Here is a 12,034-nt window from a genome sequence, read left to right as displayed (position 1 = left end):
TTCACCTTTGTCGTACCCATCTCCCATATGCCGCTGCCCTCGACAGGTGTGATTTATCAGGTTAAAAAAAAAGAAAAAATCGCCTGAACGGGTCGTACAATATTAGCCAAACGCCTGAACGGGTCGTACAATATTAGCCAAACGCCTGAACGGGGCATACAACATTAGCAAAATGCCTTAACAGGTCATACAATATTAGCAAAACGCGTGAACAATTTACCCTTTTGGCTTTTTTTTTTTTTTATAATAAAGTTTGTTTCCATTAGTACTTCTTCACCCTTTCTTCATAAAAGACTTTACATCTCTTACGTTAACTTTTGAAGAGACTTATTCTCCGTACAAGGAAAAGATGAAAGGGGGGAGCTCATCCAATTGGTTCTGGTTTGTCCCTATTTTCACCTTTCCAAAGGGAGGGGGGTACATTTCCCCGCGAAAAGGAAAGTCACATGGGGGATGGTGGTGGAACACATGTAAGAAGAGCCACAATACGATACATGATACATGGAACACACGTGTGGTTAACTTATTCACATCGGTGAGGACCTCTTCACGTTTGTACCTCCGCTCTTTTGATGTTTGCGCCACTTCGCCTGTCCGTGCTGCAAGCGAGTGAGATTATCTTCTTAAATACGATGGAGCGTCCCTTATATTAGCCAGCATTTTAAAACGTCGTCCCATTTCGCCGTGCGTGGAAATGTTTAAGGTGTACGTTTGTGCAAGTACATACACGTGCAGGGTATGAATTGGGTCAAATGGTTTCCTCGGAAAATATGATATATGATGCCTTTCGAACGGAGGCCATCTCCCTTTTTCACAAATAAAATTTTCGCCATTCGCCTCAAATGCGCTGCTTCGGATGCGCCCCGATTGCGAAGCTTCCCGCTCTAATCCGCCCGATGGGGGGGAGAGAATTCCTTGCACATGCGCGTATGTGTGAGTGGCAGTGTGAGTGGCAGTGTGAGTGGCAGTGTGAGTGGCAATGAGAATGGTGCCCACTTCCCCCAGTGCACTCTCTCAATTTTGTGTTTTTTTTTTTTTTTGCCTTTCCCAAAGTGATCGCCCTTTCCATGTGATTGTCACTTTTGAGAGGGAGGGAACCGTCTAGCTACAACTTTTTACTTCCCTAAGGACGTTTCCTTTTTTTTGCTTTTTTTTTCCCTTTTTTGTTTCCCCCATTTGATTGTTCCATTTTGCCGCATCGCTGATGCCCACCGGGAAGGGACGTTTGGAGAAAGCCTCTTTTGCCACGCCATGGAAGTCGACTTTGTGAGCGCGCAGGGTCGGGACGCGCGGGGTCTTTTGTTCGAAAGGGGTGAAGAGGTGGGTGAACATGCAGGAGAAGAAACGGGTGCGGCGGCGGAAACGGCAGGTGAAGCGGCGGGTGAACATGCGGGAGAAGAAGCGGGTGCGGCGGAAAAACCGCTACCCCAATCGATCATACTGGAAGGGGTAGAAGACTGCGCGGAGAGGAAGCCCCCCAGCGAAGCGGACTCCCCCCCAAGGAAGGTGCCAATTTGCGAGAAACAACAACTGGGGGGAGGCCCAAACGGTGCTGACATGAGGGTAGTAAAAATAAAAGTTGGAGAGAGCGAAAAGACAGAGGAGGGAGCAACGTGCAGGGAGGAGAGTCTACACAGAGGAAAGAACGAATTGCCACAATTGGATGAGCCTCACGTGGAGAGGGGAAACACCCTTGCGGGAAGGCACACGAATCGGAGCAGACACGTAACTCCAAACAGACACGTAACCCCAAGCAGACAAGGCGAAAGAGAAAGAATCAACCAGCTGTATAGGAACTCCAAAAGCACAAACATAAAATTATATAAGCGTATGTACCAGTCATATCTCCTCCTGCGGAAGGAACAGAACGAGCTGCTGGCTCAAAACAGGAGAAAAGAGGAAAGAAATAAAAAATTGAAATATGAAATGAATAGCCTAAGGGGCGGTAGCTATTATACAAATTTTTTTTTTAAAAATGACGCAGACAATCTGTTGGAGGACCTCGCCTCAGGCATAAGCAACATTTGGAAGTGGATGGACATGGAGGGTAGGCGCCCCCCGGGGAAAAACGCGCCGGGAGGGGAACCTCATGGGGGGGATGCGTGCAAAAGGGATGGGGAGGCCGCTTGCGAAAGGGATGGTGAACCCGCTCGCGAAAGGGACGGAGAGGCCGCGTGCCAAAGGGATGACGAGGCCGCTTTCCAATGTGATGGAGAACCCCTGGGCGAATACGCCCGTGCTCAAAATGAAGTGCCAACGGGGGGCAGTGCGGCAGGTGGGCCTTCTTGTGGGAGGGGCGCTGCCCCGAGTGAGGACCGCCCGGATGACCACCCAGGAGGATGTGAACCGAAGAGTGATTCCCCCCCAGGTGGAGCGCAGCCAAGTGGAGCGCAGCCAAGTGGAGAGCAGCCAGATGGAGAGCAGCCAGATGGAGAGCAGCCCAGTGGGGAAGACTCCAGTGGAGTACTACCCAATGGAGGGAGATGCCCCATTGCCAATGAACACAGGACCTACACAACCAGTGACGTTCCAATGGAAAGCTCACCTCACATTAATGAGAAGGAGACGACCCCAACGATGGAGGGAATCCCCCCTCTTGGGAGGATCACCCAACAAGCAACCACGCACAGTGGTGGCCCCCCCAAAAAGGTCTATTTCGTAAAAGGGGGTTATAAACATCCCCATAGGGATGACAGAAACGGGGTTAACCTCCCCCCATCTTACAAGTCCTCTTCGCAAGACGAAAAAATAGAGAAAAAAAATTCGTTCCTTTGGGAGAAGGAGAGTCGGCCAGTGAAACGAGGGGGGGTGAAGTATGGCCAGCTGCACAACCGGTTTGCAGCACAGGAGAGGAGTTCCACACGAGTGGAGAAAGAACCAAGCTCATTAGCGTCTGTAGAATGCCCCAAGGATAATATAATTGATTACATTAAAGGGAGACTCTCCAGTGGGGGGAGGATTCCCGGGAAGGCGGTGCTACCAAGTGACCAAAGCCCACCGATGGGGGCCCACCCCAGTAGGATAAGACCCAACGATGATCCGAACAAGACGGCCATTAAGGAAGGGGAGAATCTTCTCTTTCACATTTGCCACTGTAGGGAAAATAAATACGTGCCCCTGAACGTCGGTTCCTTTTTTGTGGCCCCTCCGAAGAGGACTCGCCCAGATGAGGACTTCAGCTTGGGGCCCCTGCGAAAGTGCATGGGCTTTATCTTCCGAAGTGAGATGCACAGCAGCCAAGGAGAGATGCACATCATCCAAAGTGAGATGCACAACGGATGTAGTAATGCCCCCCCTGGGGGTGTCCCGCTCGCAAATGTAACACCAAACAAGTGTGCGCCGAATGAGCAGAAGGGGGCACCCCCCATTGGACCGAGTAAGGGTGAGGAGACCAAAAAGACACGACTCGTCGCCAAGGAGGTGGAATTAAAAAAAGGAAATAAAACAGAACGTTTGGAGGAAGGGGGAGAAAGGCAAAGTTTGAAAAGGGGGCGAAGTGGAAGGAAGCGCCTCCTAAGGGTAGACAGAAGTGGAAGGCCTACCGGAGGGGGGTCATCCCAAAACTGCCACTTGAAGGGGGGGAAATACGATGCACAGGAAATGGACGTGGGTTTGGGCAGCAAGTTTGGCCTTGTAATGAGAAGAAAGGGATCGCGGCGGAGAGGGGACTCCTGTGGGAGAAGAGACCCCTGGGGGAGACTCAGTTTCAAAGTAGTTCCTAAGAAGGAAGAAGGAGAAGGGGAGGAGATTTCCCCCCCCGTGGTGAAGGTAAAGACAGCCAGGTTGGCTCCCCATGCGAAGGGTCTTCCACACCATGTGCGTTTTGTGCGAATCGGTCGAGGGTGCTACCATCCAAGGAGGAGCCAACATGCACGCAGATGTTTGGCGGAGGACCCAAAGGGGGAGAAAACCCAAAATGGTGAAAAGGGCCAGCCCATCGAGTTACCTCCAAACGTATGCGGTAACTCTGGTGCAGATGAAAAGGCTGACGAAGGAGCTGACGCAGTGACCATCGGGAAGGGGGACAACGTGGTGGGAGGGGACACCCCGGAGGGGAATGCAGCTACCCCCTTATGCAGTGCGATCACCCCAGAGCAGCAGAATACCCCCTTAATACACCCCAATGATGGAGCACCACATGGGTGCCCCCAACGTGAAAACGGCTCATCGGCAAATCTCAGCTCTCTTAAGGAGGCACTGGCGAAGCATGTGCAGTCCCTCGACCTTCCCTCCAGACGGATTGACTCCTTTGAGGCAGAAAGCCAAGACGCAGTGACCATCATAGGCATACAAATCAAATTGAGAGAGGGACACATCTGCTTTCACCTGGACGGGCTAAGCAGCATCGAAGAGAGCGTTCGTGTGTGGGTAAAAAAGAACGAGCAGGTCCTGAGCAGTTACGTGGGGGGAAGCGAGTCGACTGCTCCGACTGGGTCAACTGCATCCATTGCGCCCATTGCTTCCACTTTGAAACACTACCGCGTCGATGTGCTCACCTTCATGTGCGTCTTCCTGGACGCCCTGGAAAACTGCGTGGAGGAGTTCCCCTTCTACCTGTCCCTTTCGCTGGAGGAGATCTTCTGCGTGCGCGGGTGTGCAGCAAGGGGGCCAGGGGGAGAAGCTCCACAGAAGGAGTTACACCAGAGGGAGTTCCACCGAAAGGCGTCTGCAAAAGGTAGAGGCACCAAGGTAACCACACGAAGGGAGGACGCAAAGGTCGTATAAGAAGCCGAAGCCGAAGAAGAAGACGTTGCACCCCCAGCAGTTGTCCCCATAATGATATTTCTTCCTTTCTTTCTTTTTTTTTTTTTTTTTTTTTCCCCCGAGTGGCTCATGTACTGAGTAGCACTTGCGTGCATAGAAGGGGCAAGCCAAAAGAGGGAAGAAGAAATAGCCCCCTACAACTCCCCCCCAAAATGAGCCTTCCTCGTAGGAAACATGGCAGTGATGTTTGTTCCTTGCTGGGTAAGACGGGGCCCATCGGCAGGGCTGCCCACATGGGGGTAACCCACAAGGCACAGAGTTAAGGGTTAAGACGCACCCCTCCCCCGGTTGGTTGGATCAGCGCCAAATGTACACACTATAAGCCTATGCGGCACTCCTCATATGGAAGCAACCTTTCGGAAAAAAAAAAAAAGAAAAAAAAGAGTCACCTTGGGAAGCTAGCACAAGGAAGGTGAATGAAAGGGTGACGCATCCATTTTTTTTTTTTTTTTTTTCGCCGCATACGAGCACAAAGGGGTTGTCCCGCGGCCCACCTGTGTAAGTGCGCCCATGTTTACGTGTGCATGCGTGAGGTTGTCTGCTCTTTTACGTGCTCGTCTTGTCTACCCTTCCACTTGCTCATCCTGTCTACCCCTCCACTTGCTCATCCTGTCTACCCCTCCACTTGCTCATCCTGTCTACTCCTTTACGTGCGAGAAGCTAAAAGGAGGCTGCCCCACCTGGGAAAAACGTGCAACTGTGTAGGGGCCGTGGGGAAGAATGAAGTACCTGTTGTCCCTGCTGCACGTCATCGTGCTGTGCTTTTATAGGAAGGAACATGAGGGCGATTGGCATGGCGGCCTTATGTGCGGTCCCCTCGCGGTGGGGAGCGACGGAGGGCAAAAGGAGATGCACTCGAGGGCGCTATACGAGTTGATGCGAAGAAAGAGGAGGGGAGGAGCTCGACGAGGACGCAACAGGAGACGTAACAAACGGCTGGCGAAGCAGCGAAGGGCAAGACGCAGGGAGGCAAAGAGGGAGCAAAGGAGGAGGAGAAAGCAGAGGAAGAGAGCCGAGCGAAAACGGAAGAGAAAGGAGAGGAAAAAGAGGAGGCAAGAAAGGAGGGAAAAGAAGAGACAAAAGAAAAGGCAAAAGAAAGAAGAAAAGAAAAGGCTAAAGAGGGAAGAAAAGGAACGACTGAAGGAGGGAGAAGCCGGGGGACCAGGCGACGATTTGCAGATCAATTCTAACCATTATGGGGAGCATGCTGTGGAGGGACAAGCGGGGCCGCCTCCAGCTGGGGAGAGTTACACTGACGGGGCTGAGGAAGGCGCCTCTTCAGCAGTGGGGCGTGGGGCAACGCAGATGGGAAGTCTCCCACCTGAAAGAAGCGGAGGGCCGATCGACCCATACGGGTCCTACGGTTCCTCACCGCACGGTGACAGAGCAGACGACAGCGCAGACAATAGCGCACATGATAGCGCAGACGACTCTGGCTATGCCCCACACGGAGGGGGAAGCGCAACTGGGGGGGGAGCCAGCCCGTACGAAGCCGAGCTGGAGAAGAACGTGAAGGTGATCCATTTCGACAGGCTGAAGAGGGAACCCAAGGGGAGGCTCATAAGCAAAATTAGAGGCATCCTCAATACCCTGGAGTGAGGCGGGGGAGCGGTAGAGCGGTAAAGCGGCAGGGCGGAATGGCGGCGCAACTGTCATGTGCGAAGCGGCAGAGCAGCCTAACCTTCCTGTGGGTAACTCCCACTGAGCTTTCCCCGTAGCCCTGCCAATTGGGGCCGCCCACTTTGGGGAGGCCTCCTCGAGCGAGCCATTTGTTATTTCGGCGAGCGGCGCCACACTGGTCGGTCGTTAGCGCGTTCATTGATTGCCTATTTTTTCGTTTTTTTTGTTTTTTTTGTTTTTTTTTCTTTTGTTCGCCCAATTGTACAAAAGGAGGGACGAACGAACCTCCGTTTTTCGCGTTCATCCCCGGCGCGCGGCATCCGTGTAGCATCGCAGCAGTTTAGCAGCTTAGTAGATTAGCAGCGTTTTTTTTTTTTAATTTTTTGACATTGCCGAGGAGGGGGAATACGAAGGGAGAGGGGCTCCTTCCCTGGGCGTCCATTTTGGCGATGGCCCCGCTGAGCTGGGAAAATGTAATCTTGCGCGTATGTAAATTTTGGAAGTTTGCTTAAAAAAACTTCTCAGCGATTTTCCCATTGGTAGGAAGCGTTTCCTCGACGGGGTGAGGCTGGCCTTTTCTCGGGTGGCCGTTCTGCCCACTCGCAGAGGTGCTTTTTTTTTCTTTCCCCGCGGTTGTTTTTTTTTTTTTTTTTTTTTTTTTTTCCTGTGCGGGTTATTCTCCCCATGTAGAGGGGATTCGCGCGGCGGGGCAAAGCCCACTACGCAGCGGCAACAACAGAAAAAGAAAAAAAAAAGAAAAAGAAATAAAAATAAATATAAATATAGATAACGAATAAAAAACACATATACGTTTTGCATAGCATACCATTTGCCGATACACAAATTGCCGCAACTCCCAAGTGGCTACTTGCCAGGCAAAAAAAAAAACTGCGACTAATTTTTCCATCTGGGGAGAAAACCCCACGCGGCAGATTTATCCAGCCGGTGAGTGGGCCTGCGCACGTATGCAGGCGCAGCAGAGCGGAGCGAGCGAAAGCGAGGCTAACCGAGGGGACCAAGCCGATCCGAAGAGAGGCTAACCGAGGGGACTAAGCCGATCCGAAGAGAGGCCAACCAAGCGGAGGGAAGCGAACCAAAGTGGGGCCAACCAAGCGGACTGCCAAACCATGGATGACAAGCGCAAGCACCACAAGAAGAAAAAGGTGGGGAAGAAGGCCAAGAGGAAAAAGATAAGCAAGGGAGGAGGAGCGGGCCGCGGCGCGAAGAACAACGAAGCGAAGAAGTACCACAAGGCCTTCGCCTTCAGCGGAGGTATCCGAAGTGCTCACCGCAGGAAGCAGCACCTGTTCGAGCTAGAGGAAAAGAAGTTAAGGGCTCCAAAGAATTTTAAAGAGTGCAGCAAGAGTAGTCCCCTTATAGTAGCCATACAAGGACCCAAAGGGGTTGGAAAAACGACTCTGTTGAAAAGCCTAATAAAACACTACGTAGGGGTAACCATCAATGAGGTGAGAGGACCAGTTTCTATAATTACGAAAGCGATGAAGAGATACACCTTCATAGACGTGAACGATGATATCCTGAGCATGATAGACGCTGCGAAAGTAGCAGACCTTTGCCTGCTCGTCATCGATGGGAGCTACGGGTTAGAATTAGAAACCCTTGAATTCGTAAGTATTTTGAACACCCATGGGCTGCCCAAGGTTATAGGAGTGGTTACCCACCTGGATAAGTTTAAAGACAGCAAGAGCATCCGAAAGAGAAAAAAAAAATTAAGTAAAAGGTTTTCTGATGAGATGGTCGAGGGAGCGAAGGTCTTCTTCTTCAGTGGAATTCAAAATGGGAGGTACAACAGAACGGAGGTTCGGAATTTTTGCAAATTCTTTTCGTCCGTTAAGAGGCCGCAGATCTCGTGGAGGGAGCAGCACGGCTACATCGTGGGGTTGCGCCTGGATGTGGAGGAGGAGGACGCAGAGGAAGAGGCGGCAGAGGAAGAGGCGGCAGAGGAAGGGGCGGCAGCGGAGGATGGACGAGTGTGCGCCTTCCTCTCCAACTGCGATGAGCAAGTCCGCATCCACGTGGAGGGGTTCGTCTACGGAGCCAAACTTTTCAACGGGCAAGTGGTGCACATCCCCAACATTGGAGACGTCCAAATCAGAGACATTCAAATCCTGCAGGACCCCTTCCTCACGGACGAACAGAAGAAGAACCCCAACGTCTACGCCCCCATGGCGGACGTTGGCAACGTGGCCTTTGACCTGGACAACATGTTCATACATATTCCCAAGAGCAGGGTCAACTTCACGCCGGGGGAGCTGCTCGGTGGAGGAAGCGGCGATGCAAGCGGTGGAGGAAGTGGCGAAGGAAGTGGCGAAGAAAGCGACGAAGAACGCGACGAAAACCGCCAAAGAGGCAACCCTGGGGGGGAGGACGAGCGGTACGTGACGGAGGGCATCCGCATGATTCGGGCGCTGCAGAGGTCCAAGTACGCGCTGTGCGGCGACGGGGGGGTGGAAAGCGAGCCGCGCCTTTTCGACGAACCGCCGCTGTTCGAGCCGCCGCTTCTGTTGGACGGCCAGGAGGAGGGCCCCCGGCGCAAGGCCCCCTCCAACGCGTTCGTGAGCGAGCGGCAGAAGAAGAAGAAGCAGGCGGAGAAGTACGTCAACGAGAAGGCCAGGGAGTACACGGAGCTGGAGCCCATTCTGTTTGGGAAGAGGGGCGCGGAGGATGACTACCATTGCGCGGATGGCGTGAGCGTTTCGGCCAGCGGGGGGGAAGAGGGGGAAGAAGTGGACGATGATGGGGAGGATGATGGGGAGGAGGAGGAGGAGGAAGAAGAAGAAGATGATGATGACGATGAGGAGGATGAAGAAGAAGACGATGGAGATGACGATGAGGAGGACGAAGAAGACGACGATGGAGATGACGACGAAGAAGACGACGATGGGGAGGACGACGAGGAGGACCTCGCGGCCAACCCTGCGAACGCCGCCTATCCTGCGAACAGCGCTAACCCCCCCCACCGCGGGGAGCACCGGCTCGCGCAGGAGCTCGCCTTCGAGAACAAAGCAAGCCTGGACGCGTTCATTTACGACGCGCGGTACATCCGCAGGAGGAACAGCCACCTGTACTTCAAGGGGGACGTCCTGGTGGTGATGCGACGGGAGAAGAGGGGGCTGCGAGGGGAGGAAGGAGGAGAAGGAGAAGAAGGAGAAGAAGAAGAGGAAGACCTCCACAGCGTCCTTAACCTCCTGAGCGCAGACCCCGTGAGGGAGGCGAAGAAGGCGCAGCCACTGTACAGCTACATGCACGAGGAGAACTACTTCCTAGACGAGGTGGACTCCTTCAAGTGCACACAAGACGTGGTGTTCGTCTTCAACAACCTGACTGTGTCGCTGGGAGACGTGGCGGACGAGGCCCTGGTGGAGCAGTTCTTCTCGCGGTACGGCAGCCTCTACGAGGGGTGCTTTTGCTCCAGCGGGGGAGCGGCAGAGGGGGAAGCGGCAGACGAGGAGGCAAACGGGGAAGCGGCAAACACTGCCTCTCTGGGCGACACAGACGGGAAGGAACAAAAGGAGCAGCAGAAGGAAAGGTACCAAGAGACGGAGGGCGTCGGCGTGCTGCGCGGCAACGCATACGGATCCTCGGTGAACATCGGTGAGTACATAAAAATGGCGTTCAAAATAGAGAGAAAGAAACTAGCGATGGTGAAGAAGGGCATCATCATCTGCGGAGGGTTGCAGACGTACGAGGAGAAGGAGTCGATGATCCACTGCCGAGTGAAGAAGCACCGGTGGTTCCCAAAAGTGTTAAGGTCAAACGATCCGCTGATCTTTTCCATAGGGTGGAGGAGGTACCAGAGCATCCCCGTATACTCTATCAACGAGAGAAACAACGTGAGGATAAGATACCTAAAATACACAACAGAGCACATGCACTGTAATTGCACCTTTTATGGTCCAGTGGCAGGAGCCAACAGTGGGATCTTGGCCATCTGCAACTATAAGAAGGTGCCCTACTACCGCATCTGCCTAAACGGAATCACCTTGGAGACCAACACCAATGTAAGGATAATGAAAAAGCTGAAGCTCATAGGAGAGCCATATAAAATATTTAAAAACACCGCGTTTGTGAAAAACATGTTCAGCTCAGATCTGGAGGTAAGTAAATTCCTCAACTGTCCTGTGGTGACTCCTAGTGGGATAAAGGGATTAATAAAAAGTAAATTGGCCGAGAGTGGAAACTGCAGATGTACGTTCGCAGACAAAGTGCGCATGAGCGATGTGGTGATTTTGAAACTTTACGTGAATGTAAAAGTGAAAAGATTTTTCACTTACGATGTGGAGAACAAGCTGAGGTCCATCAATGAGCTGAGGTACATTTATAACTTGTATGTCAACCATAAGAGTAATTATAGGACTGTCCCCTTCAGACATTTCTATAACTCGAAGATCCACATCAATCCCAAGCTGCTGAAGGAGCTCCCCTATAAATCCAAGCCAAAGTTGTTCAGCAAAATGAGCAATGAGGAAGAGCTGAAAAAAGAGAAACAAAGGAAAGACGAGCAGATCAACTTCAGAGCTCTGGAAAACCCCAAGGTAGCTTCGCGATGGTACCAAATGCTGCACACCATTAAAAAGAATATTTTGGAGAAGAAGAGGGAAAAGGCGAAGCTGTCTTACCATAGCAAGCTGAAGAAGACCCTCATGGTGGAGGAGGCCAAGCAGAGGGTGGTCAGGCAGCGCAAGAAGCTGTCCTACCGCAGGGGGAGGGGCAAGGCCGGCTCGCACGAGTGAAGAAGGGGGGGGAGGTGTGTGTGCGAGGGGTGTTCACTCCGAGCTGTACCACGTTTTTGCAGGCCACATTTTTGTGCGCCATTTTTGCACTCCATTTATTTGCGCTTCACTTTTTTGTTTTCCATTTTCACTTCCCCATTTTTGTTCTCCATTTTCTTTCGCTTCCCCTTTTTCACGTCCCCTTTTTTCGTCCCCGCCTGCGGCTGCGTCCGTTTCACCCCCGCCAGGTAGACCCCCCGCGGGAGGCACACCCTTTGCACAGCGGCAACGTGCGAGGCGGTGGAGGCACTTACGGAGTGCGGCTCCCGGGAGGGGAAAACTGCAACACGCACACAGAGGCCAAGCCGAACACCTCTGCAGTGCAGGTGGTACACTCTTTTAGACGAAGGTGGATGTATATCCCATCGTCGCGTATAGTTTTTTCCCCCCCAGTTGGGCGTCCCATGAGCAGCGACAATATAATGGCTGTATTTTTTTTTTTTTTTTTTTTTTTTTTCTCAAATGGCAAGGTAAAAATACACGTCAACCGCGCATCGCGCAAAAGGGAACTGACTTAACGAACAAGTCCGTGCATGTGTATGCCCAGGGGTGGAGCACGCATACGGTCCCGCCTTATCGCAACCCCTGCGTTGTGATGTTAAAAAGGATGGAAAAAAGAACGTTTCACGAGGCGAAACAGGCCACCCATTTCCAACAATTCACCGCTACCATTTAGCCGAACTTTGCACGCTCCCTGCCCACGGGTGACGCGCGAAAAGTGCGCCCTGTGCATTGAAAAACGAATGAACGCTCAAGCGCACGCACATGGAAACGCGAAAGTGGTGGGGAGTATAGTCACACGTGAGTCGAATCTCACGCGCAATTGCCAGTTAAGCAAAGCGAAGCGAAGCAGCAGT

The 12,034-nt window shown here is 52.5% G+C and overlaps 3 protein-coding genes across 3 annotated transcripts, besides 12 other annotated features; all 3 read left to right on the top strand.

Annotated features, from left to right (window-relative positions):
* Positions 1–1,014: 1,014 nt before the first annotated feature.
* Positions 1,015–1,042: a microsatellite.
* A 209-nt stretch (positions 1,043–1,251) lies between these two features.
* Positions 1,252–4,725, top strand: PVX_081445 (hypothetical protein, conserved; the record flags this gene model as incomplete). Its single annotated transcript, XM_001613514.1, has 1 exon — positions 1,252–4,725. The coding sequence occupies one exon, from the start codon at positions 1,252–1,254 to the stop codon at positions 4,723–4,725; it is 3,474 nt and encodes a 1,157-aa protein (XP_001613564.1).
* Positions 1,831–1,853: a microsatellite.
* Positions 2,290–2,311: a microsatellite.
* Positions 2,366–2,436: a microsatellite.
* Positions 2,806–2,840: a microsatellite.
* Positions 3,885–3,981: a microsatellite.
* Positions 4,025–4,201: a microsatellite.
* Positions 4,726–5,394: 669 nt separating the features above from the next.
* Positions 5,395–5,414: a microsatellite.
* Positions 5,415–5,484: 70 nt separating this feature from the next.
* On the top strand, positions 5,485–6,363 carry PVX_081440 (hypothetical protein, conserved; the record flags this gene model as incomplete). Its single annotated transcript, XM_001613513.1, has 1 exon — positions 5,485–6,363. One exon carries the CDS (start codon positions 5,485–5,487, stop codon positions 6,361–6,363), a length of 879 nt encoding a protein of 292 aa, XP_001613563.1.
* A 1,028-nt stretch (positions 6,364–7,391) lies between these two features.
* PVX_081435 (ribosome biogenesis protein BMS1, putative) lies at positions 7,392–11,138 on the top strand (the record flags this gene model as incomplete). Its single annotated transcript, XM_001613512.1, has 1 exon — positions 7,392–11,138. The coding sequence occupies exon 1, from the start codon at positions 7,512–7,514 to the stop codon at positions 11,136–11,138; it is 3,627 nt and encodes a 1,208-aa protein (XP_001613562.1). The 5' UTR covers positions 7,392–7,511.
* Positions 7,810–7,864: a microsatellite.
* Positions 9,349–9,454: a microsatellite.
* Positions 10,079–10,105: a microsatellite.
* Positions 10,956–10,982: a microsatellite.
* Positions 11,139–12,034: the final 896 nt, after the last annotated feature.

This window comes from Plasmodium vivax, chromosome 2 (assembly GCF_000002415.2).
Source record: "Plasmodium vivax chromosome 2, whole genome shotgun sequence".
Classification (NCBI taxonomy): domain Eukaryota; phylum Apicomplexa; class Aconoidasida; order Haemosporida; family Plasmodiidae; genus Plasmodium; species Plasmodium vivax.
Note: the sequence above shows the minus strand (reverse complement) of the source record. Positions and strands in the feature narration are given on the sequence as shown.